Below are 27411 nucleotides of genomic sequence, written 5' to 3' on the forward strand. Positions count from 1 at the left end.
CAGTGTTTTGGTAAAGTTGGTGTGTGCAGAAAAAGATGTGCTCTATTTTGAAATGAAGAGTTATTATATATGGTATTTACAGTTTTTTGTTTTACGATTGCTTACACACTACAATTAAACTTTGCTCACAACCGGCAAAACCTTACACTCAAGGAGCGAAACACAAGGCTAAATCTGCACAACTGTAAGCACATAGTCAGCTTTATACTTTTTGCTAAACATTACACACAGTGATTTGCAAATCACTAAACACACTTGGATGTTTTTGACACAGAAATGTTTCATGATGGAATTACCTTGCAATTTCAAAGCAAAGGCTGAACACAACCATCAGGTGTGCAGGCACACCATTCAGCTGGAACCACAATAAAAACCAATAGGTGTAAACTTCACTAGTCAATAAATATGTTTACAGTAGTATAGCTATAAATATTAGTCTTCAATAAATATGAAAGACAATGTCGCAGGAAGAGAAAGCACGAAAGGGAGGAAGATTGGTAAAAAGGAGGCGGGATGGGTGATGTTGTTTTTTATTTTTTTATTATTATTTTTTATTATTATACGTCTCCAGAAAGCTGAATAAATAAGCTTGACATTGTTGTATGGTTTGTTAGGATTGGGTAATATTTAGCTATCAGTCTATCACTGTTTAGATAATTTAGTATGTTCATGTACTTTATAGCAATACCTCTGAAACAAATCAAACGCAAATTATATCAGTATTAGTCAGTTAGAAAGGAGTGCTTAAGATTGATGCAATTTTGGCAGTGTGTTAATGAAGCAAACAGATTCATATTGAATAAAGTGTGTGTGTTCAGTACAGTTTAAATTTAGCAAAATAACTAATGTGTGCTGCTGTTTGTGTGTGTGGATGTGGAAATTGTGTGAAGTGTTTTGACAAAATGAGCCTTAATTTCAAAGTTGTGCTTGAGCCAATCGTAAAAAACTGTAACGAAATGTATTTTTGAGAAGAAAATTAACCATTTGGCCAATTGTGTTTTGTAGATGTGTGTGTGTTAGGAGTTTAGAAAAAACATCTGAAGTATGGGTAAGCGCTTGTCAGCGATTGAAAAAAAAAACTGTAATCATTTTATGTTCAGTCCACTTATATTTGTAAACAATACGTTAAATAATTCCTTTATGTTGTTCCAAATACAAATCGATTGTGTGGAACCGAGCACTTTTTACAGTGCTGTCAGAAAAGGGTCCATTAGTTTCGGTGTTATTCTTAATACTTTGTCATAAGGGAGTTGTCATGATGGCGCCCACAACGATGGTTGCCTCCGTGTCATGCTCTGCAGTCTTTTTTGAGTTTTTGTTAGTTTGTCTTGTCTTGAGTCACAGGGTTTCACTAGAGACAAATTGCTGGACATTTGGACGCATACACCACCTAATCTACCCGCTATACACTTTTTATACACATATACACACTTATTTAACATACTTTACGTGCCAATTTGCACATAACAGTTGCACAAATAACGTTGTATATAGTAATATATCTGCACATACACTTGTAAGTTTGTATATTTGCATTCACTACTTACTTATATTTTTAAATATATTTATTATCTGTTTTTTTGTCCTGTCTCTGTAATTCTGTTGCACTTTAGGAGCTCTGTCATGTAAACAAATTCCTTGTATGTGTGAACATACCTAACAATAATGCTCTTTCTTTCTTTCTTATTCTTGTCTTTGAAGAATCGACAGCTTCTTCGAGACCAGTTTATGGTGGAGTTAGTAGAAGGTGCACGAAAACTGCGACACGTCTTCCTCTTTACCGACATTCTGCTCTGCGCTAAATTGAAGAAACAAACTGGAGGGTAAGACATGATTTATTTTTCATTCCTATAGAATCATTGTTGTTTGTCTTTTTTGCCATCTGCTGTTGATTGTCATGTATGTGAGCGCTGGTTTGGATGTCTATGTATGTGTGTGTGTGTGTGTTCAGGAAGGGGCAGCAGTATGACTGTAAGTGGTATATCCCGCTAGCGGACGTCACCTTCCAGACCATCGATGAGTCTGAGTCCTCGCCTGTTCCACAGATACCAGAAGAGGAGATTGATGCTTTGAAGGTCAAGATCTCTCAGATCAAAAACGAGATCCAGCGGGAAAAGGTGGATGAGATCATCAGAAATGCTCTTCTACTGCCAAAAAAATCAGCTTTTTGTTGACTGTTTTCAATCTGGTCTCTCTGTGTGTTCAGAGAGTGTGTAAAGGAGGAAAAGTGCTGGATCGCCTCAGGAAGAAACTGTGCGAACAGGAATCGCTGCTTCTCCTTATGTCTCCCTGCATGGCCTTCAGAGTCAGTAACAGGAACGGCAAGGTGAATCATTTACATATTACATTTACTCATTGAGCAGACGCTTTTATCCAAAACAACTTACAAGTGAGGATTAAAGAAGCACTTTAAATCATCAGAGAGTTGGTGTTTGTAAACGCTAAGACAAGTTTAGGTTATTTTTTGTTTACTTTTTTCTTTCTTTTCAGTAGCACAAAATCTTCTCAAACTGCGTGTTTGCTAAAAGGATATTTGCTAGGAGAAAACTTTGAGACTTTCGAGATACAGTAGTTTACCTTAAATAAATAATTCTGACATAGTTTACACTTTTAATTTTGTTATTCCAAACATTTATGAGCTGCCTGTTTATATAATTTTCTTACACCAGATGACCGGTACAAAGCTAATATCAAATTTCTACTCCATCTTTTGGGTATTGCGGATCTTAAAAACATTTAAATCCACAGTTTAAAGCATTACAGAACATTATCAGAGCATCAGATGTATCTTTAGTTTCTGTTCATTTTAGGGAGTGGCAATAAATGAGGAAAAAATATTAATTGTGCAGTATTTCTTGTTCCAATACAAATATCTAAATGTCATTCGATTAGGATACATATATTGATGTAGAAAATGAAGAAATTTAAAGTAGATTTTAAATTAAATTATGTAGTTTCTTATGGCCTGTTAGGAGAAATTAGCTTGTTTTAATCATGAACTAGCTTAATGCTATAAATAATTTATAAATAATATAGAGGAGGCACAGCATTCTGCAAACCTTATTCAAAGCTTAAGCGTTTTTTGGGGGTAAAATTATTTAAAAAGTCATGAGAACAAAGTACAAAGATGTTTTTTTTCTTCAAACTTTTAATGTGTTGCTAATACAATGTTTAAAAAACATATTAGGTGTTTGTGTTACCTTTAAATTATTTATTAAATCATTAATTGGTATTAAATGCTTAGGTTATCCTTCATAAGTCCTGGGAAAAGCTCAGTACATTGTCAAAAGATGCAAATGTAACATGAATTTAGATATGTAAGTAAGCTGTTTTCAAAAGTTCTTATCTCTTGTGCCCTTCTTGTGTTTTATTTCTTTATTTCAGGGTTATACATTCCTGATTTCATCTGACTATGAACGAGAAGAATGGAGAGAAGTCATTCGGGAGCAGCAGAAAAAATGTAAGCACTTACAAGATGTTCCTCACAAAATCTTCCTAACTTCTTTACAGTCTCTTATTTCCAGTTAAAAGCAGATACAGCTGGCTCCAATGACTAAGTCGCTTGTGTTTGTTTCAGGTTTCAAGAGTTTTTCTTTGACTTCTCTGGAGTTGCAGATGCTTACAAACTCTTGCGTGAAGCTACAGACAGTTCACAGCATTCCTCTGACAGTCAATAAAGATGGTGCGTGTTTAATTTTTTTGTTTTGCTTTGCTTTGTTTTGCCCTCTGACAGTTAATAAAGATGGTGAGTGTTTGTTTGTTTTTTTTTGTTTTTTTTTTTGTTTTGATTTGTGTTTTGTTCTCTGAAAGTCAATAAAGATGGTGAGTTTTTTGTTTTGTTTTGTTTCCTGACAGTCAATAAACATGGTGAGTTTAGTTTTTTTTTTTTTTTTAAGTTTCATTTTGTTTTGTTTAGTTTTGCTTTGCTTTGTTTTTGTTTATTTTTTATTAAAGTCAATATTTTTATTATTAGTCATTTTTATAAATTTTATTAAGTCATATAAAAAATTGTCATAGTAATTTGTGAAGTGTAACAAAAAATGTACACTAAAACTATTACTCTGCATTATTGTACTTGAATTTTTTTTCTTCCCCCACACAGACGATGAATCCACGGGGCTTTGCGGCTTTCTGAATGTGATTGTTCATTCTGCAACAGGACTGAAACAGAGCTTGAGTAAGTTGTCTGGCATGGGACGTCTCACCTAGTTTTAGGCTGTGTTTTATTTCCGTGGCTGCAATTAGATGGAATGAAATCCGGCTCACGGTAATCATTAAATTATTGAATGGCTGTCTGATATGTGCGCACATGCATGAAAACACTGCTGTTGTTGGGCAGAGTTCCTTTGAATGAGCTGCTGTGGGACGGGTAGCTTAACAGGAACGCTCTGTTTCATCTTAAACTCTCTATCGCTAATTTCCAATCTCTCTCTCTTGTGCATTCATCTGTTCTGCTTCTTATAGTCTTTGTCGTCAATAAAATCTGCCTTAATGGAAAGTAGAGTTGAGGGATTTGACTATATACTGTACTGTAGTGTCAATGCAATGTTATACGATTCAAAGAATTGATGTTAATTATTTAATTGTTATGAGTGCTTCATGTACAGCCATTCATTAAAGAATGAAGACATGAAAGGCTGTGTTATAGTGATTTACCACAGCGAAGTGTCTTCTTATCACTGCAAAAATGATTTCATACTTAGAGTTTTTGTCTTTTTTTCTAGTGCAAATATCTACAAGTTATTTTTCTAGACAAGCAAAAAATATTGTATTGTTTAAATAAATAATTATTATTTATAATTTGCTTAATAAATTATAAATGAAGCGAGTTTTTTTTTTAAACAAACAAAATAATCTGCCAACAGGGTAAGAAAAATAATCTTGTTTTTCATTTTGGCATAAGATTATTTTACCTAATCAGTGGCAGATTTTTTGCTTGTTTTAAGGAAAAATTCACTCAAGTTTAGCATATTATTTCTTAAAAGAAGAAAATATTTAAGAAAAATTGAAAATGCTCTTGACTTAATCCATTTTTAGATATTTGGACTAGAAACAAGACAAAAAAAATCTAAGTAAGAAAAGCATGATTTAAAACTCATATTTGTTAAATATTCCAGCATAACACGATGGAATATTTTTTAATTCTGAGAATTAGATTATAAAAAATGCTTTTTTAAAGTTTGTGAAGATGTTTTTATTAATGTATTAAATTGATCAAAAGTCATAAACGCTCCTAAATGATTTATTTGCTTATTTGCTTTACTTGTTAACTTATCAATTATTGTATTTTGCTATGAAAACATCCTGTTAAATTTATTTCTTCTTGTCTCAAGAACCATTGGACTTGAAAAATCCTGGAGGGACTGAAAAATGTATTACAGTTCCCATAAAAACATTGAGCAGCTCACCGTTTTCATCAATTATACCAATAAATAATGTGATTTAAAACAAATAAAAATAATGACATTAAAATCAGGAGTGATGATATTCAGTTTTACCCTCACAGGAATAAACTATATTTATTAATGCAATTCCAATATAAACATTTTCTTTAAGAGGTGCTATGATGGCTCAGTAATTAGCACTGTCACCTCAAAGCAAGAAGGTTACTGGTTCGAGTCCCAGCTGGGTCGGTTGGTATTTCTGTGTGGAGTTTGCATGTTCTCCCTATGTTCGTGTAGGTTTCCTCTGGGTTCTCCGGTTTCCCCCACAGTCTAAAGACATGCGGTATAGGAGAATTGGATGAACTTATGTGTGTGTGTGAATGTGGGAGTGTATGGGTGTTTTTCAGTAGGATTTGTGGCTGGAAGGGCATTCACTGCGTAAAACATATTTGAAAGTTTCTCTTTCTTTCAAGTATATAACCAACCAACCCAAACAAATGTAGTTCACCAAAATGTTTGACACACACATAGCCTGTACTGTGCCACTGACACACTGATTTAATAACTGTGACAAAGTGAAAATAAAGGCTAGTGTCATTTTGAAATGACAAAAAAACACAAACTGTGGTAAAAGCACACTAAATAAAACACAAACGGCTAGTGATTAGTATGAACAGCAAAGCAGCCAGCAAAGTATCAATAACAGACTTTTATTGGTCATTTTTGTAAATTGCATTGCTTGAGTACCTGTGTTTGTTGAAGAGCCGCTGAGCTAACAGCTGACAGGCCAGAGAAACATACACACACACTGTATTTCTGACGGCAGACACAGGAACTAGGAGAAAGTTTTTCTCTCGCGCTTGAACCACATCTGACAGACTATAACGGCTATAACATTCACCTTTCTAAGTTGCGTGTCACAAAAACACTCTGTAAACCGTTAAAAACGCTATTGAACAGAGTGCAAATTACCTAACCATTCTACTGGCAAACGCTGGTCGCTATGGCGCCCTCCATGTAGCAGCCAAGAAAAAGGTCTATATCCAAGATTACTCAATAGTTCTGTGTGGATCTTGAATCTGATTGGCTGATTGCGGTGCGATATTCTGCCAGTAACATCACTCGTCCAGCCTCTTAACCCATCACCTTTGTGTATTACTCCACCCACATACAGCGACAAGCAGAGGACACTACAGTTTGACAAATATTGCAGCTGTTGGTCAACATGTACTTTTGAGGCTTTTTAGTTGAGAATGTAGGGTAGTGCCTATTTTGAAATATTTATAATTTCTGAGAGCCTGACTGCGTCCGAAACCGCATACTTCCATACTATATAGTACGCTAAAATCAGTATGCGAGCCGAGTAGTATGTCCGAATTCATAGAATTCAAAAATCAGTATGCGAGAAGTACCCGGATGACTTACTACTTCCGACGAGATTCTGTAGTGCCCATCCCATGCACGCTGCGCTATCGCATAATGCCCCGCGAGAGAATTCATTAATGGAAGTGAAGCGATGCAATTGACGCAGGTAGGTTACATGACCATGACAAAACAGCGAATGAAGTACATCTGAATTCCATTCATACTTTTCGCATTCATACTGTATAGAATGTACTTTTCTAACGGCCGAGTAGTACGTTTAAATTCAAATGCAGTACCTTCTGAGTAGTGGGCGGTTTCAGACGCAGCCCCTGTCTTTGAGCAAAGACAGTTGACGATGTTCCTCCACAAGATGGCGAAAAAGACAGCATTATAAGCCCTAAGAAGAAAACAGCATAATTTCAAACTACAGCTCCCTCCACCAGTGCCGACAGCCACATCGCACGGCTACTCGTGTGATTGCTCATGACATGTATCATGGGATATGTTTTAATTAGAAAAAGTGTTTAGTGTAATATTTGTACAAAATTTAACATGTAACCACAATGTTGTCTGTTCTCTCCCTGACCTCAGATCTGTACTGTACATTGGAGGTGGACTCGTTCGGCTACTTTGTGAACAAGGCAAAGACTCGTGTTTACAGAGACACTACAGAGCCAAACTGGAACGAGGTCAGAAATATAAACCGCCCACAACCACACAGTTGTCTACAATGAATGTTAATAAAAACACACACAGTAATGTTTATCTCAGTATGGTGCAGTTCCACTTTGTGCCACGAATTGACACTAGAAATGCAGCTGTAAATATGCAAACGGATGTAATGCTGGTTGAATGCTGTGATTGAATGAAGGTTGAATTTTGTGTTGACAGGAGTTTGAGATCGAGCTGGAGGGCTCACAGACCCTCAGACTGCTGTGTTATAGTAAAATCAAACAGTGCAGGGATGATGGCGAAAACATTGATCGCGTCATGGCCAAGGGGCAGATTCAGGTACGGCTTTTTCAGTTTGGACTTTATCAGAATTACTTTCACTCTACGTTTTTAGTGCTTGAGTAGAGCTGCACATTTATTAAAAAACAAATTGTAACAAAATGTAATTAATTACTATTAATTATTTAACTTTATTAATAACTGACAAGTTAAATTTTAACTGACATATTAAATATTAATATTAACTTACATAAACTCACTTCTCTCTAGATTAATCTATTGCATGCTATTAATAAGGAAATTTTTACATTCATTTTTGTTTTGAATGTTTTTTATTAAGTTGAATGAATTTTATTAAGTCAGACCGTACATCCCAGGGTAAAAAACTAAAAATAAATAATAATAAAAAAAACTTCATAGTGTTTTGTTTATATTTTAACACAGAAAGATTCAATTAAATTAAATAATTCAATAATTCAATTCAATTAAAATGTTATAATATTTTTTTTTATTTAGTATTTTTAAAGTATTAAAGTTAAAAGTTAATTAATTAAAAACTGTGTAATCATGGATTGTTTTCGCTATCAATTGGCCATAAATCCCTGGGTAAAATGCAATAGATAAAAAGTTAATTAAACAATGAAACTAAATATTTAAAATATATATATTACATGTAATTACATATCAAATTTAAACAGACACAATTTCCCAACGCATTAATGGATAGTAATCAATAATGAATTCATCAGAAATAGTCACTAATCATTTTCATGTACAATTTCATCAATTACTCATGTGTCCTGGGGTAAAACAAGGTAGCCTATAATCTGCTTACACATAGTGACTAAGCATTTACCTTTTTAATGCCTAATGCAGTGAGCAGAACAAAGCCGCTAAATTGTTCAGGTAGATGATAATCCTGTCATATGCATTGGTGTGGTGGAGTGACCAGAGAAACGCTGAGGTGTTGAGCTGCGAGAGGATTAGAGCCGCTGTTTGGACAGAAACTGGGACACGCTGACAGAGTCCTGAACAGGGCAGGTGCCAAATTACAGAAAGGAGGAGTCAGAGCCTGCAATCAGCCAGTAAAAAGCTCTTGGATTGTTCACATGACCATTTTGTTGTCACAACAACTGTATATAATCACTCTTTGTGGCTGGATGGATCTCATTTGTTTAGTCTTAAATGTCCAGGATACAGGAGATATGAGCTTTGCTTGTTTGTTTAACCTTTTTATCTTTTGCTCAAAATACTAGCAAAAATAACTGAAGATGCTTGAGTTTTTGGGGGGATGAGATGATTTTTTTCTTGAAGCCCATTGAAAGAGTTTGTGACTGTGTAATGGAGTGTTTCTCAACCACGTTCCTGGAGGACCACCAGCTCTGCATGTTTTCTGTGTCTCTAAACTAAACTCACCTGATTTAGATCATCAGCTCATTTGCAGAGACTGAAAGACCTGTAATGGGTGTGACAGACAAAGGAGACATTAAAAACATCCAGTGTTGGTGGTCCTCCAGGAGCGTGGTTGAGAAACACAGGTGTAGGGGATGTCATATTTTAGTTCTGGAGACTTTCTGTCCCTAAGATCAAATTAACTCCAATCCTACAACTGATTTTCCAGGAATTTTTTTTTTTTTTTTGGTCACTGGAACTATTATCCTGAAAGTGGCATTTGAACAACATGCACACATGTCCTCTTTCAGAATTATTCTAACACTTGCAGATCACTGGGATTTCTTGATTATTGCCCTGATGGTGGAAATTTACATTTTCAATATTTTTGCATTTTCTTGTGATAACTGAGTTTTACAGTCACAGTTTCCCATATCTCACCCTAATCTCACAAGAAAACATAACTATTTTACATATTGGGAAACAAAAAAGGCTATCATTCATACGTATAAAAAGTTTTGATTTGTATGAAAAGATATGATTTTTAAAAGGAGGCAAACCCCCAAATTACACCCCTATAACCCTACTCCTCACTGAGGAATCTGCAAATCATTCTAAATAGTACGAATGAGATTGTACAAATGTAGCCACTAAATCAAAAAGTTGTGAATTTCTGTGAGATTGTGTTCAACTGCCTGTTCAAATTCACCCAGGTGTACTAAAAGTATAAATGGGAATAGACTTATAAACATAAATTCATGGTAGTGCTAATAATTGCAGCACTCAAATACTGTATTTAAATGAAAAGTTCAACCAAAAATGAAAATTACCTCACCATTTATTCTTACATATTAAATCTTTATGAGTTTCTTTCTTCTGATGAACACAATAGAAGATGTTTTGAAGAATGCTGGTTGCCAGAACCCATCGACTTCTATAGAAGGAAAAATATATATATTCATCTCATTTCATTTTCGTCCTCTTATCTTGGGCCGGGTAGCGGGGGCAGCAGTCTTAGGAGAGAACCCCAGACTTCCCTCTCCCCAGACACTTCTTCCACCTCCGAGGGGATCCCGAGGCATTCCCAGGCCAGCAGAGAGACATAGTCCCTCCAGCGTGGCCTGGGTCTTCCCCGAGGCCTCCTCCCGGTGGAACATCCCTGGAATACCTCCCTAGGTAGGCGTCTAGGAGGCATCCAGAACAGATGCCGAGCCACCTCAGCTGACCTGTCTTGATGACGAGGAGCAGCTGTTCTACTCCGAGCTTATCCCAGGTGACAGAGCTCCTCACCATATCTATAAGAGTGCGCCCTGCCACCCTTAAAGGAAACTCATTTCGTCCGCTTGTATCTGAGATTTTGTCCTTTCAATCATGACCATTGGTGAGATTAGGAACATAGATTGACTGGTAAATTGAGAGCTTTGATTTTCGGCTCAGCTCCTTCATTACCACAACGGACTGGTACATCCACCACATTACTGCTGCCGCTGCACCAATCTGCCTGTCAATCTCACGTTTCAGCCTTCCCTCACTCGTGAAGAAAACCCTAAACCCTAAGAACTATATATTAGTTATATATAGTTATATAACTATATATTATGGAAGTCAATGGGTGCCAGCTACCAGCATTCTTCAAATTATTTTTGTGTGTTTAATAGAGGAAATAAACTCAAATACACTTTGATCAAGTGAAGGGTGAGTAAATTTTCATTAGTGGGTAAACTATCCTTTTAATAAAGATATTTGAAGAGTTCAGATGCAAAAACCTCCGTCTGAAAGTACCATCTCAAATGAGCAGTTTTCAGGTTCCTGTGTGTAGGCTCAGTTGTTTCACTTTTATGTCAAAGAATAAATTATTTTACTGTTGTTTTTATTATTATTATTAAGTTCCAATATTTATTTATCATTATTCTGTTATTTATTCATTTTTACTATTTTTTTTTGTTCTTGTAACGAAAGTTTCAAAGAAAATGCAAGTGGTGCTCGCTGCAGAGCCATTTGAGGAGAGGTGAGCTCCAGCGAGGGGGAGCTTAAGCTTGAGCTCCACCTTTTTTGCACTTCTTCTACGAGTGATGTCACTAGGGGTAGGGTTAGGGGTGGGGTTGGTGTACGCATTAAAACAGCTTAAAGGAGGAGGAGCGACAGCTCATGCTCCCCCTCGCTGGAGCTCAGCTCTCCTCAAATGGCTCTGCAGCGAGCACCCTCTCAGAAAATGTGGAAAGTCTTTCACCATGTCTGCCATTTCAAGCATTTTTGTACTTTTTACTTTAGTAAAAAAAGAATGAGTTATTTTCATTCCTTTTAAAGTGAAATTACTGAACATAAAAACATGGTAGGCTGAGAAACATTCTCATTTGAGAAGAAGATTTCAGACTCTGCACTGTTTTTGCACCTGAACTCTTCATATTTGATAAGTTATAATACTGTGCTGTGTTTGCAGTTGTTTGTTCTCAATGAGAGCAGAGTTGTTGTTTGTTAATATTTTGAGCAAAAGGTCAGAAGGTTAAACCATTTTTTTTTCAATCAAATTTACCAAGGGTGCCAATATTAGGCCATTGTAGAACATAAAAACTTCGAAAGTGCCACAAGTCATTGCCGATAACCAGAAAACGACGAACGGAAACATTGAAACAATCTTGAACACAGTGTTGGTCGGTCAGCTGCCACAACGGCCTGTAATCATCATTGTGGGTGGAGATTCACTAGTTAATCCCAGCACTCCATCTGTGCGTGCCTTTGTGTGTTTGTGTGTGTGTGTGCGTGTACTCAAGAATAAATGAGAGAACACATTCACAACAATAGATTCAGCATGACAGCAGCAGTTCCTCCAAACACACACATACACGCAGGATGACTCTGTGCTGGAGGATCTGAATTAGCTTCTGTAAACGAAGAGGTTAACAACAGTAGAGACTCTAGAGGGAAATGGGTAAGAAAGAGCAGACGGGGACCGCTGAGGAGCAGGATGGTAGGGTAAAGGCTGCGAGCGCTAAACTGATGAAGGAAGAGTTGAATAGCAGCTGCTCGGTGGAGGATGAGGAGGAGGAGGTGGAGGTGGATGTTGGCCTCAGGAGGTCTTCCAGCACCGGGGCTCGACTTTGGGGTAGAGTTCGAAACACACTTCTCAGGCAGAAGGTAAACTCCTTGTGTGTGTGCGTAAGAGAAGCTCAAGTCATTAACTGCGGTATTGTAAAGCTGGCTGGTTAGGAATTGAGACTTGTTTGTTTGCTTTGCGGTGGTAATAAATAAGTTGTAATGGCGATATTGTCTGATAACACTTGAATTGTCATGTCTATGTAAATGAAGCAAGAAATACAATGGTGCGTAGCAAGTTGTGGACCTCCAGGGGGCAGCAAGGAGTAAAGTTGCCTTAAAGTATAATTTAGAATTCTAAATTCTTTATATATCTTTTATGATGGGCAAAGATTAATCGCATCCAAAATAAAAGTTAGTTTTGACATAATATACAGTATGTGTGTGTATTATATAGATTTATTAAGTATATGTGAAACACACACACATAAAAACAAAACTATACAAAACAGTTTTGTTACATATATTTTAAAATGTACGTATCATTTGTTTCATATATTTTATATCTGAATTTGAATAAACATTTTCTCAAATATATGTAAGCATGTGTGTATTTATACGTACATAATAAATATACATAGCACACACACATATATTATGTCAAAACAAATTTTTACTTTGGTTGTGATTAAATGCTGTTAATTTTTGCCCAGCACTAATATCTTTGTAACAATATTTGTAGAGAGCTATTATTTACACTGTAAAAATGTATATGTTGATTAACAGTTTTATGCAATTATCTGTAACTGATGTTTCATGAGTGTCTTCTGTTTATTTACTTTTTAAAAATTTTGTTACACTGTAAAACCCAGTAATTCAAACCGTTTGAGAAAAACGATTGCAACAGACCATTTAAGCTTTAAAAACTAATCCTAATGAGTAGTGTGAACTTAATCCATTTGAGCAAATGAAGCAATTTGAGCACAGTAAAATCAAATAAATGAAGATAACTCAAACTAACTGAGTACTGTAAAACCCAATAAGTTAAGGTAACTCAAACCGCTTTAGTAAACCGATTGCAACAAACCATTTAAGTAAAAAAAAATACTATATATGAGTACTGTGAACTTACTCCATTTAAGTTGAAGTAATGAGTTATTTAATTAACTCAAAACCTCAACACTGAGTTCAAAACTCTTTTCAAATGAGCAGAATTAACTTTCAGTCAACTTTGAGTTAACTACACTCATTTCGTTTGATAACGTTTGGTTTTTATAGTGTATGGCATGTTGTAAAAGTTCAGTTTAACTCTGTGGTTTAACAGAGTAACATTTGTTGATATTTTAGTCATTTGGAACAGTAGATTATTTGGGTAAATTGTGGTAATAAGCTATCAGTACTTTCTGTTATTCAAATGATTTATTCCCTGAGATTAGGATTTTGTTTTTGGTAGTTATCAGATATTGGTTTAATAAAAACGCTATAATATAAATTTAAATAATAATAGTTTATCTAAATAATAAATAAATTGTAAAAGTAAATAATAATATATGTATATTTAAAGAGATTTGCTATATTTTAAATTATTTTTTTCCTGTGTGAACAAATTTGGACTTTTCAGTCTTTATTGTAAATCATTCTAATATGCTGAAACAATGTTGAAAACAGTTATAATGCCTAATATTTTATGTTGTGTTCTTTTAACAGTTCTTTGAATATAAGGTTCAAACTAACTTTGAAGTAGAAATAATTTGTAACATTACAATATCTTCACTATCACTAAATAGTAGTAATTTAATCAATCATATAATTTCTTTCCATAAATATCTTACTGACAATAAACTTTTGGGAGTAGTGTACTAATGAGTTTTAATACTTAGAAACATTCAGTTTATGCTGTGCAATGTAATGGGGTTTATGTAGGCTACTGTATTGCTTGCTTCCAGTTCTGATTTATTTTATCTTTATTATACTGAGTTTCTACCTTGACACATCCTACCTAAAACAACAAAGACTCTTCTCTACTGCACATCTCTTCCGATCATCACAGTTCAGAATTAAAGGGATACTTCATTAAAAAAATTTAATTTTCTCATAATTTCAAACTCAGCTAGTTCTAATCTTTTACAAATTTCTTTCTTCTGTCGAACACAAAAACAAGATATTCTGAAGAAAAATGCAGTCATTTGGGGGAACAAAAATTATGTAGAAATCAATGGCTGATTTTCCCCCAAACATTCTTCAGTATGTCTTTCTTTGTGTTTAAAAGAAGAACAAAACTCAAACAGGTTCTGGACAAGTTGTGGATGAGTAAATAATGACAGGATTTTCATCTTGGGGTGAACTATCCCTTTAATATTGATTGCTGCTGTTATTCATCTGTGTTCTACTAAACCAGTTGCCTTAAATGAGATAAATAATTTTTTGGCACCAGTTAAACCAACCAATCAATGCAGATCTTTTCTTTGGCTGCAAGCTGGTAAATTATGTTTTCACAACACCCGTAGCTGCCCACAATAAATACAAACTGACAGCATAGAATTACTACAATATTACAACCGAATCAATCACTGGTTTGAGACCAACAAGCGGCTGGACATAAAACTACAAATTGACATGTAGAAGGGAAACGTTTGATTCATAATATTAGGTTCTGCATCTTTGCCTTTGTTTGTAAAAGTTGAAAGTGTATTGTAAATTGATCCCTACTGTTCAATCACTGTCCTTTCATGAAAAAATTATAGTAATTTATATCAAATACTACACTGCAAAATCCGATAAGTTTACGCAAACTGTTTGAGGAAACTGATTGAAAAATATAATTAATTAATTCATGACTCATTCGTTTTAAGTTCTGCTTAAATGATCCATTCATGAGTTGCGATAACTTTTTTTCATTAAGTCAATGTAATCTTTAAAAAAGTATACAAGTTAAACTAACTTTTGTGATTTTGACTGTTAGGTTTTACAGTGTATGAAAACTAGTGTTTTTGATCCATACTTTTTTTTTACTTTAGTAAAATACTTGAATTAATCTGTTGTGTTAATCCTATATTTGCTGGTAATGCAATTGAAGTAATTGAAACAACCCAACCCTGTTTTTTACAACTATATGTATTATACTTTTAAGTAAAGTAACAATTAGTATTGCTACACATTAGTAAACAATTAGTAAAAATTAAGTGTGCTTAAGTATTTATTACAGTGGTCACATAGTTCAAAAACAATGTATGTGGAGAACCCTCTTCTTGTTTTCCACCTCCCTTACAGTCTGCTTAGCAGAAATCAAGTCCTGGCTCTCTCTTAACTTCCTCAAACTAAATAGTTCAAAAACTGAGGTTTTTGAACAACACTCTCCAAAACTGACAGCTTTTCTCTTTCAATTGACGACTGCTCCATTTATCCCTCTAAACAGGTTATAAGTCTGCGTGTCATCCTTGACAGCACCCTATCTTTTGATTCTCACATCAATAACATCAACCGGTCTGCTTACTTCACCATGCAACATTAACCGTCTCCGCCCTTCTCTTACCCTTTATGCCACTGCTGTTCTCGTTCATAGCATTGTCACATCTTATTTAGATTACTGCAACTCTCTTCTCTTTGGTCTCACTCATAAATCCCTCCGTAAGCTTCAGTTGGTCCAGAACTCAGCTGCCCGTATCATCACCAGAACCCCTTCTTCTCATCACATCACCCCTGTCCTGCAGCAGCTTCATTGGATACATGTTCATTTTCAAATTGACTTAAAAATCTTGATGTTAACATTCAAAGCCATCCACAATCTCGCCCCTCTATTTTTGTCTGCCCTCATCCACATTTCTATTCCTTCTTGCACCCTGCAATCTTCTTCCTCCCTCCAATTGTCTGTTCTCTTCTCGTCTTTCCACTATGGACAACAGAGCATTTAACCGCTCTGCTCCGTGGCTTTGGAACTCACTACCACCTGCCGTCAGAAACACTGACTCCCTCACACTATTCAAAATAAAACTCAAAACCCACTTATTTAAGATGGCTTTTAATACTTAATTTTGTCTGCACTATTGCTGTGTATATTTTATTTTTTCTCTTGTTGTTTTATTGATCTTCTTGATTGTACGGTGTCCTTGAGTTGCTAGAAAGGCGCCTTGAAATAAAATGAATTATTATTATTAGTTAAAGCGCCAATTCCCACTATTAACTACTGACTTACTACTTGCTTTATATTAAGTTATTAGATGTTTAGTACTTATAGAGTATGGTCTTATTGTACATCCCTAATCCTACTGAATACCGAACCCAATCTTAATAAATGCTAATCAACAAATTAATATTTTATTGACCTAAAAGACTTCTTCCTTAAAGTAAAGTGTGTTGAAAAAAGTCTCTTCATTAAACAGAAATTGGGGAATTAAATATACAGGGGGCTAATAACCCAGGACGACTTCAACTGTATGTACAGTGTAATACACTTTACAGTAGTATTTGAGATGGCATGGGTGGCTATCTTATGTTCTGGCTCTGATTTTTTTGTTTGTTTGTTTGTTTGTTTCTTTCTTTTTGAGAGAGAGAGAGAGAGAGAGAGAAATGTAGATGCTTCCAACAAGCATGTCGACTAAGCCGTTTTTAGCAGGTGACTGTGTGTTTGGGTCACGCTCAGATAAGGATTATCCTCTTGATTGACATTTGTCCCTGTTTTCACAGCTGGATCCGCAGTCGCTGCAGGGTAAAGACTGGCAGAGGACAGTAATCAGCATGAATGGGGTCAGTGTGGCTCATCCTGCACAATAATAACACATTTACTAATAATAGGAGCAATCACGTTAATGTTCAAAAGGCCATTTACATTCAATTAGGATGGTGTGCTGGTATTTTGGCTGGTATAGGCCTGTCATGGAGCAATAATTATATTAAAGGGATAGTTCAGCCAAAAAAATGAAAATTATTTATTCAGCCTCAAGTAGTTTCAGACATTTATGGGTTTCCTTTTTTCTGTTGAACACAAAAAATATATATTTTGGAGAATGCTAGAAGCAAGTAACCATTGACTACATATCTCATGGTAGAAGTCAATGGCTGTTGTTTCCAACATTCTTCAAAATATCTTCTTTTGTTTTTGTTAAATAAGACAATAATGATATTGTCTTAGACTATAAATACCAGCCTGATCTGTCGAGAAAAGATCAGTATTTTACGTTTTGTCAGTTAAGTGGCTAATTCCTATGAGTTTGGTTGTATGAAAATTTACGATTTTAAAACTATCATACTAAATTGTGCGAATTAGATCATACAATTATCAAACAGTTTATTTATTAACAATTATCAAATTATCAAACTAAATCAAACAGTTATGAACTGCCATGAGATTGCGATGATAAATACACACCCCTAACATGTAGGTACCTGTACATGTATGATATTTTTTCGAGTTGTGTAAGATATTTAAGATTTGTAGGTATTTCTTTTCCTAAAGCTGTCTATGTTTTAAAAGATGTAGTCTGTCAAAATAATAACTAAATTAAATGACACTATTTTCTGTCCAGATATTTCTGTGCTCATGTACTTGCTTGTAGAAATGTTTGAAAAATATTTATGCATGAATGAATTCATGTATTTATAGGGTTTGTTTTAAACTTAAGCTTTTATTTGTTTCATCAAAAATAGCAGGCGTACTCTGGTACTATAATTCAAAATAAGTGTTTTCTATTTGGATATATCTTAAACTATAATTATTTGTCCATTTTAAGCATAATTATCACAGTCTTCAGTGCGACATAATCCTTTAGTAAAGGTGAAAATAACCTATTCATTTGGTGCTTAGGAATATAGCCGGATTATCAATTGAAAACAGTTGTGCTGGTTCATATTTTTTGTGTAGACAATAATACATTTATTTTCCAAGACTAATAAATTCTTTCATAATAATGTGAAAATATTTATGATCGTTTAAAATATATAAAAGTGACATATCAGGTGGGAAAATATAGACATCAAGTTCTTAAAATATGTCATATACCTCCATCAGTACATGAATCCATTAACATCCTCCAATCATTAGTTAACAATTATTTGTCTCCAATAACATGAAGCACACCGATGGATTAAAATCATGTGGCTTGATATTAAGCTGATGGACGAAGCTTACATTGATTTAATTCTTGATTATTTGATAGGTGAGATTGAGTACAGAGCTGTTTTGTTCTCATCAGTGAGTGTTTTTGTGGAAAAAAAAAACTTGTGCATATTCATCACTCTTTCCAGATTGAGGTCAAGCTGTCTATGCGATTTACCAGCAGAGAGTTCAGTCTGAAGCGGATGCCCTCCAGAAAACAGTCTGGAGTGTTTGGAGTCAAAATCGGGGCCGTCACTAAGTAAGTAAAGTTACAGATCAATCCATATATGACTGATTTAAATGCGCTATACACAGTACTAGTGCAAGTGGATTTTTGCTCAAATTGAAATATGAATAATTTCTTAGACAAAGACAGGCTGTGATACATTTTATGTCAATTTTCATAACAAGAACATCTCAAACAATGTCACCTTTAAATTTATTAAGACAACTGAACGAATGACACGCGATAACAGTTATATTAAGCTCACAAAAAATTTATTTATTTTCATCACATGTAAAAACCTGTTTAAAAAGCATCTGGGAGACTCCCGAAACTTCCCGTCCTACTCATAATTCTCTCTTCATATAGCCGTATGCCTATTACATATCCATAAAACACTGTGTAATAACCGTGCCCAGATCATATCGATTTCTCACTGCAATCTATCCGCTCCAGAATTCGTTTCAATCGAGCCGAGGCCATCTCATTCAAGCGATCTCAGAGCGATTGATTTGGCACGGATCCTAGCGTGATTGCTGGATTCACATATGCCAACTGAACAGCTCTAACTGGGCAAACGAGACAGGTTCCTAAACAAAAGTGTAGGTGTGAAAGCCCCCTTAAATAGTTCATTCTGCATGTATTGTTTAAATATCTCACGAAAATGAACAAGTAAGTAAATAAGAATTGATAAATACATACATTCATTTAACAGGCACTTTTATCCAAAGCGACTTAAAATGATAATAATTCTTAGTGGTTACAAATAAATAACTTTTTAATAGTTCGAAGAATTCTGATCTGAAGACTTCAGTCTCCTGGTTAATTCAAGCATCAAGTAACATAATGGCCACTTTAAAATGCGTCCACAAAAAATCTACTCATAGACTTTTTGAGTCACATAAGCATGTTGAGATTACATGTCCTGCCAAAAACTACATATTTTTACTCAGTAACCTCTTATTTTTATATACTTAAATGATGGAACCTGTTTTAAAGTAATGTTGTATTTATACCAACAAATGTCATTGTAAGTCTAACATGACTATCAATTAAACTAGTGAGTGTGCCTTTAAGGATTCATAAACGTTTGTTGCATTGTAACAGTCAATGGTGATTGAGTATTAAATTCTTCCCACTCACTCCAAAAACAACAGCAGTCAGATGTCAGCCATGTTTCCCATAATTTAGAGGACACAGGGAGCCTGTGTTTTCATAGACCCACATGACTCAAATGAGGGCTCATAAAATCGAAGGAGGGGAAACTTCCTTTTAATAATGGCCTCCGTCAGTTCAAAGCAGAAAGGAAAACAGAGAGAAACCCCATTATGGACTTCCTGACAAACAGGAAGGAATTATTATTAAAGGCAAAAGGGTTTTGCAAAAGGCTTCCCTCAAAGGACTGAAATAAAAACAGAAATGTGGATGTAGGAATTAGACCCTCATATATGAATTTTTAAGAGTTTAACAGAAACGCATATGGGCGAAATATTGCCCTGTAATAACAGTTGTTGTTTTCTTAAAATCTGACAGTTTTGGGAGGGATTTACGCTGCGCAAAATGTTCATTTTCTCAGGTGGTCTCATTATGGTGTTGATTTTGTGGATATTGGAGTGCTGCGTCAGTATAATGAAGATGTGAGTTTAAATATAGGCTGTGAGAATGTTAATACCGCAAAGTCCTGGTGAATAAATAAACAAGCTCTCAGAATATGCTGTTTCTTTGAACGCCCCAGAAATGTGCCAGGAAAAGATTTCCTTAAATGATAGCAAACACCTTTTTTTTTCCTTTTCCATGGGAAATACATTTAGCGGAAAGCTTCTGTTATATATACAGTACAGCATTTCCCCATAATCCTCTGTGGTCATGGAATTTACAGCTTTAATCCTGAAAAAATAAGCACAGATCAGCTGAAATGTATATTCGTGTGTGTGTGTGTGTGTGTGTTTGTTCAGACGCGAACACTCCAAAGTGCCTCTGATTGTGAGACAGTGTGTGGAGGAGATCGAGCGCAGAGGGATGGAGGAAGTGGGCATCTATCGGGTCTCTGGTGTGGCCACAGACATCCAGGCCCTGAAAGCTGCATTTGATGCCAGTGAGTAGGATTTTTTACAACAATAAACATCAGATTATATTGTATATTTATTTCTGTATCTTATGTAGGTCTTATGCAATACTCAATATATTGACTTATTGTGCAATACATGGACATGATGCAATATATATCACCCATCTTATTTACATGCAAATGAAGCTCACTAACATTTCAGCTGATTGCGCAGTCTTTTTTATCTTATCTCTATTGGAGGCATCAGCGAGCTCAGGAAACTCCTATAGAGACTATATGCTTGCTGACAGATATAGAGAAAAGGGGAATTTACACATCAAAACTACTGATAGTTTTTAAGAAGTTGTTTAAATGAGCTCATTACATTCTTCAGCGTCACCAGTGCCAAAGTTTAAATTGGGTATTGTCTTCATTTTATATTTTGACATTGTATATTATTTATATATGGTTGATTATAATCAAATTACATTTAAATAACCTTAATAATAAAAAAGTTTTTTTCATCATTAGTACATATGACTTACTTATTTCAGACAAATTCCTTTGGAGTAGTTTTTAATTTAAGCTGGTTCTTCAATGTATATTGATGTTTGGTTGTGGCCATTTTTTTTAAACTTAGCCCATATGCCACTGACTTCTGGAGGCTGCCAAATGCATGTTCTAGACAAGTTCTTGGCTGACCTCTGACTCGACGTATGACTCATATCGGAAGCTCGTGTGAGAGTTGATGGATGAGGATAACTGTACTTTATACAATAAGGGTTAGGGTAAAAGTAAGAAGTTAGTGGTTTGAGTTGATAATTTAAAAATATTTTAAATATTAGAAATATTTTGTTCCAAAAAACACATAAATTCTCTTCAAAAGACATACATTAACCCCCTGACTGCATATGGGTTATATTTATGATGGATTTATACGCTTTAGGAAGCTTTATAATAGGGCCACTACCCAACACCATTATTCAGCATGAAGGAGCCATGATAATATTTAAAATTATTCTGACTGTGTGAGTAAATTATGGGATAATTTTAATTTTTGAGTGAACTATTCCTTTAAATAGGATTTGTTGGTTAATTAAGGAAATGACCACTAGGTGCAGATTACCACCAATAAATGTGTGATGAATCTGAAAGTGTCTACGAGCTGCGTCCGTAAACGCATACTTCCACACTATAACGTACACTAAAAACAGTATGCGAGTAGAGTAGTATGTCCTAATTCATAGAATTCAAAGAACAGGGTTGTTTCTATTATTTATTAATTTTCCCATTTATTGTATTTTATTAACGTCTACACCCACCCTAACCCTAAACCCAGCCGTCACAGTAACGTAAAAACAGTAGTTGTACCGAGTATTATTTATGATATCTATTAAATTACCCAATAAATTGTATTTTTTAGCGCCTGCTCCCACCCCAACCCTAAACCCAACCATCCGAGTAGTACATTTTAATTCAAATGCAGTACCTACTGAGTAGTAGGCGATTTTGGACACAGCCTCTATTTTTAATCAGCACTCTTTTTCAAATATCTCACCGAGTAATGTTTATGCTGTATTTCAGAATAGATATAATGCATGAAATATGCTTAAAAACTGCTATTTTGCTCCTAATAGCACAACTTCAAATAAGACTATAATAGCAGCGGCCACAAAATCTAAGAAATTCAAGGTTGTTCTCTAACTTTGGTCATCACTGAATATTCTGTAATGCTAAAAATAAGTGTTCTTATGATTTCACAGACAACAAAGATGTTTCAGTTATTATGAGTGAGATGGACGTGAATGCCATTGCTGGAACACTGAAGCTTTATTTCAGAGAGCTTCCCGAGCCCCTCTTCACTGATGAACTCTACATTAACTTCACTGAAGGCATCGGTCAGTGGACTCTTTTTCAAGATCTGATGAAAAACTGTTTATTTAAACCCATTTGTGTTGATCATTTATTCTTGTGTTTTTATTTCCTTCAGCTTTGTCAGACAGCGTGGCAAAGGAAAGCTGCATGCTCAACTTGTTGCTCTCCCTTCCTGAACCCAACCTGCTGACCTTCCTGTTTCTGCTGGACCATCTGAAGAGGTACAGTGTAGTTGTATGAGTTCATGTCAATAACAAGTGAAAATATGCAGATTGGACCTAAACATGACGTAAAACATTTCATCAAAAGAAAAAAGAAAATCTTTAGGCAAAGAGCTGTCAAAAGAATAAAATAATCTCAACCAACCACATAATACAATAAAGCAAATATTCAAACATGAATAGTATACAAAGCAAATACTCAGACCTGAACACAATAATTATCAAATGTAACCTTAACAATAATAATCATACCATCCAATTAACCTATTTAATCCAAACATAATAATAATAAAAGAAAGAAATGGCTCCAAAAGGTGGAAGTCAGCATCGAATGGAAGTCGAAAATTTATTTCTTCCCTATTGTGTCATGTTTCATGATAAAACAGCTTCACAAACAGGAAATTAAGTGGGATGTCTCTTTATTTTTGCCATTCAGAAATAATTGGATCATTGTTAGTTGCTATTGGTGGATGTCATATAATTGACAAATCAACACTGTCTCTGTGCCAGTAAACATGTAATCAGAGATTTTGGTAAAAGAGAGAGGGGAAGTATTTTTTTAAAGATTGAGGACACTTAAAAATAATAATAATAATAATGGTATTCAGAAATAATTCCGTTTATTATAAATAATGCAATGTTCATTAAAAAATTTAATGTTTCAAATTTGAAATGATTCATGGTGAAAACATCAAATATAAACTATAATATATGAAACCATGTGAATGATTTATTTCAAGTTTACTTAAATGTTTTTCACACAATGTCACATTTTGTGATCAATTTTTAAGCCAATGTTATTTACTTTTTATATATTTTATTTTTCTTGCCTACATGTTGATTCAAATGCTCTTTCTTTTGTCCTCAGGGTGGCTGAGAACGAGATTGTCAACAAGATGTCCTTCCACAATCTGGCTACAGTGTTCGGCCCGACCCTTCTCCGCCCCTCTGAGAAGGACAGTAAAATACCAAGCAATCCCACGCAGCCCATCTCTATGAGTGACAGCTGGTCTCTTGAGGTTATGTCTCAGGTAACACACTTACACTGTGTAACTCCAGAGTACTCGAATTTGAGCTTTATTCTGTGCTCCAGATGTTTTCTGTTTTTATGCTATTGATTTGTTAAATGAAATCTTGACTGGAACTACTTTTGATGAAGAAATGTTTAACAAAGTGAATAGTGTTTGTCTTTTAGAAGTTTGAATCACTTCTAAAAGTTTCAGTGTTGGTCATGTAAATTACACTACAAAAATTGGGTTTTGAGTAATTTTTCCATTATTTTTACAGATTTATTTCTATATATGTTACTATATTGTTTCAGAATACTAATAATGTAAACAAAGTCACTGTTAAACAGTAGTTACATTTTCAAATGCTGATGGAGCAAAGATCAAGGTTCCATAATGCAATTTGAGAACATACTGTAAATAAACAGAAAACACCCCCTGCATCATGAGCTACGGACAACTGTTAATTAACAAATAGTTTTACAGCGGACTGTTTATATTGCTGTTTCCTCCAGTGGAAATTCTGACTTCAGGCAGCACTAGATTAAAAGTTCTTACCGGAAACTCAGAACTTCTGGATTCTGAGTGCAAATAGAGCAGAACTTTATACTTTTACAGACCTGTTGTTGCACAAAGCAAGTTTTAGGGCTCAATAAGATGGGTTGGATTGGCTCTACACTACAAGGCAAACCTGCAAGTTTTATTCTGGCTCAGAGATCAGATACCCAACTGGACCAATCATCTGTGAAAATATGACATATACAGTATATGCTGAAATAAAGCTATATACTCAATGCCAGAATATGTTTTGCTCCAAATTAAAGCCTTAGTAAAATCATTTTGAGTCCAAATTAATGTAAAGCTTATTTTGTTATTATATTATATATTTAAAATTAAATTATCAATTAACATAAGTTATAGAGTTTACTTTTTTCTAAATTTGCTTTAATATATACTTTTAAGCTGTTTTTAGCTGCTTAAGATCAGTTTATTGATTTGCATAAACATAATTCCTTATATTTCATTATATTTGTGACAAGGGTATCTGATAATGATATTTCTTCACCAGAAAAGTGAACTGCTGACTCTCTCATGTTTCGTGGTTTTGTCTGTTTGCTGCACTTGTCACACTTTCTGGGCTAAAACTTGAGAAAGTTTATATCAAGCATTCCTATCAAACTATCTAACCTGATCTTAACCAGGCTGAATATTTTTGGTTTTGTCAACCCAAAGCTTACTCTGCAACCCTGAGTTTGTTCAACTTATTTTGTGCAACAAGCCTTCAGAAGTCTGAAAGCTCTTTAAAAAAAAAAAAAACGTCTTATGTACTGGTTGAATCTGCTAGTCTGAGGTGTTTCATCGCCATCTCTGTCTCTGTAGGTCCAGGTATTACTGTACTTCCTTCAGCTGGAGGCCATCCCAACTCCGGATAGTAAACGTCAGAGTATGCTGTTCTCCACAGAAGTATAAAGAGGTGCGTTACGACATCAAATGCACTGGGACTGAAGCGATTCAGCATGAGACCAATAGAGGGCACCAACAACCTACTGATATATTCCAAACAGAGCCGATTCCCCAACCGCATCAGTAGCTTACTGGAGAAATTTACAAGTGAAGAATGACAAGCCAATCTGATATCTTCTCACTGTTACAAGCACTTAGAGTTGCATTCTACATGGAGGTGGTGTTGTTTATTTTTGTTTTCATCTGGTGTAACATGAACGGTCTCACGTAGGCCAGTGAATGATGAATGTTATTCTTGCATTCCTCTCAACTCTGTGTTTTTTTTACAGAATTACACATTCCAGTTTTCCATGGCTGTTTTTATTTGATCTGACATTTTGCTCACCTATGATTTATGTCTTCCCGTAGCGAGAGTTACGGAACATCTGAATACGTAAATATTGAGGAGGAACACTTTTATGTGGCCCTTTACTGATGGATAAACCACAACAGGGAAAATTGAAAACGTCAGATTCTGTAACTAACTTAAGACTACATATTAGTAGTCTCGATGCAACGAAAATAAATCAAGCAGAGTACTGCTACCATTCTGAAGAATATACATTTATTTGGATCTAAATATGGAAACAATGTTCTGTTTTATGGAACTTGAAAGAAATAGTTTATCAAAAAATAAAAAATGTTACCAATTTATTTAAGAGAATGTTTTTCTTCGGTAAAATATACTGAGATAGTCTAAATCTCAGAAAAGGGATAGTTGAATGAAAATGTACTCACTATTTACTCTTCATCAAGTGGTTTTATAAGAGGTGAATTTCTTTATTCTGTAAACACAAAATAAGACAACTGAAGAAAGCAGGAAACCTGTCCGGAAACCATTGACTTTAATAGGAAAAACAAACACTGTGGACATCAATGTTTACAGGTTTCAAGCTTTCTTCAAAAACCTATGTTTAAAAAAAACTGTTAACTGAAACTGTCATCTTTGGTGATTGATAAAAATGCAAGTCAATTTCTACGGGCACTTTGAGAGTAAAAAAGAAACAAATAATACAGGCAAAATAAATTACTTGACTCATGATGCAAAAGGTTTTCGGTGCAAGAAAAGGAACATTATTTATAATGTATTGCCAGAAGTAGCCACTGACCTTTGTTTTAGGAATCCAAAAAACAAAATAAAATTCTACTGAATGTTCTACTTACATGTTTGTGAGTAAATTAACCGCAAATTTTCATTTTTGAGTGATTTATTTCTTGAGATTTCTGAGCCCTTATTCAGCAATATCGCATACTTTTTCAGAACTTTTTCAACTGGAAACGTCACATAGCTTAAATAAACCAGTTTTAAGGCACCATAGGTTATGTGTACAAGCTTAACCTCAACTGACAGGTTTAATATATTAAAATTGTTATAAAATTTCTCCATCAGAATAATAGTACTACCGTGTAGGCACTCAATACACGTCAATATATTGAGTAATTAATCAGATTCTGTAAATCTTTCGTATTTAATGACATTTATTTTTGCTGTTCTCAAAACTTGCAAGCACTTTGCGATCCTGAACAGTGCCAATGCTTTTGCCCTGTTTATCGTGTATGTAAATTGTTGCTAATATGCAAATGTATCTATTATGTTGTTCATAACTAATGAAAAGGTTGTGTGTTAGGGCGTAATGTAACATGCAGGCATGTTGATCTGTTTAAGACTTATTTTTTCTCATAGAGATTTCCATTGTTGTGTGATACATTGCTCACGTACAGTATTTCCTTTAGACTAAGGAAAAAACCCAGACATTCCTGTAATTGTGTTGACGATCATTGCCTTTTTTTTTCCTCTGTTGTTTTTCTATTGTATTTTCTGGAATCTGCGCTTGCTTAATCAAGCTCCTGCTGGAGTTACACATGTAACTATTCCTCAGTTTTCTCTTTTTCATTGGCTGTACTGATGAAGATATTCCTGGCTGCCGTTTCACAGATGAGCAAATGTTCTGTATATGGAGAAGTGTTGCACAGTGTGGATTAAGGAGATGGATCGTAATAAACTCCCTCATCCTCTTGTTTCCACAGAGCCGTTGACTGTTCTGTGTGTTTATCTGACCGATGGCCAAGTGCATTAAACCTTCCTCGATAAGAGATAGCATTACTCCCCTGAAGACTTTAGGACAGTGTGGTTTGCATTCAGCATTCCTTCTTCTCCCGGAGCACTGACGCTGAAACAATAGTCTTGGGTTTATTATTTTAATGGACAATACTGAAAGTGCACAATGCTGTGCTTGTATGGAAGGCCTGATGTGTGTTCATAATGTGATTCTGTATAAAGTAGATGAATAATAAACTTGAGATTGGTTCAAATGAAAA

General features: G+C 34.9%; 1 protein-coding gene across 4 annotated transcripts in view; it reads left to right on the forward strand.

The window, feature by feature from the left end:
* The window catches only part of si:dkey-91m11.5, a 95337-nt gene extending 67926 nt beyond the window's left edge, over nt 1–27411 (forward strand). The window contains exons 10-25 of one of the 4 annotated variants that reach the window (XM_087263499.1): nt 1702–1823; nt 1952–2117; nt 2207–2326; nt 3385–3460; nt 3578–3682; nt 4103–4177; nt 7341–7438; nt 7641–7760; nt 16809–16868; nt 18366–18475; nt 20395–20534; nt 22250–22384; nt 22477–22582; nt 23451–23613; nt 24970–25063; nt 27121–27411. In XM_087263499.1, the coding sequence (XP_087119625.1) occupies nt 1702–1823; nt 1952–2117; nt 2207–2326; nt 3385–3460; nt 3578–3682; nt 4103–4177; nt 7341–7438; nt 7641–7760; nt 16809–16868; nt 18366–18475; nt 20395–20534; nt 22250–22384; nt 22477–22582; nt 23451–23613; nt 24970–25059 (1686 nt within the window). In that variant the 3' untranslated portion in view covers nt 25060–25063; nt 27121–27411. Of the gene's footprint in view, nt 1–1701; nt 1824–1951; nt 2118–2206; nt 2327–3384; nt 3461–3577; nt 3683–4102; nt 4178–7340; nt 7439–7640; nt 7761–16808; nt 16869–18365; nt 18476–20394; nt 20535–22249; nt 22385–22476; nt 22583–23450; nt 23614–24969 lie in introns of all 4 variants that reach the window. The other 3 variants (XM_087263500.1, XM_087263498.1, NM_001123253.1) reach the window with 3 other exon arrangements.

Source organism: Danio rerio, chromosome 8 (assembly GCF_052040795.2).
Source record: "Danio rerio strain M-AB ecotype USA chromosome 8, GRCz13ab, whole genome shotgun sequence".
Taxonomy (NCBI): domain Eukaryota; kingdom Metazoa; phylum Chordata; class Actinopteri; order Cypriniformes; family Danionidae; genus Danio; species Danio rerio.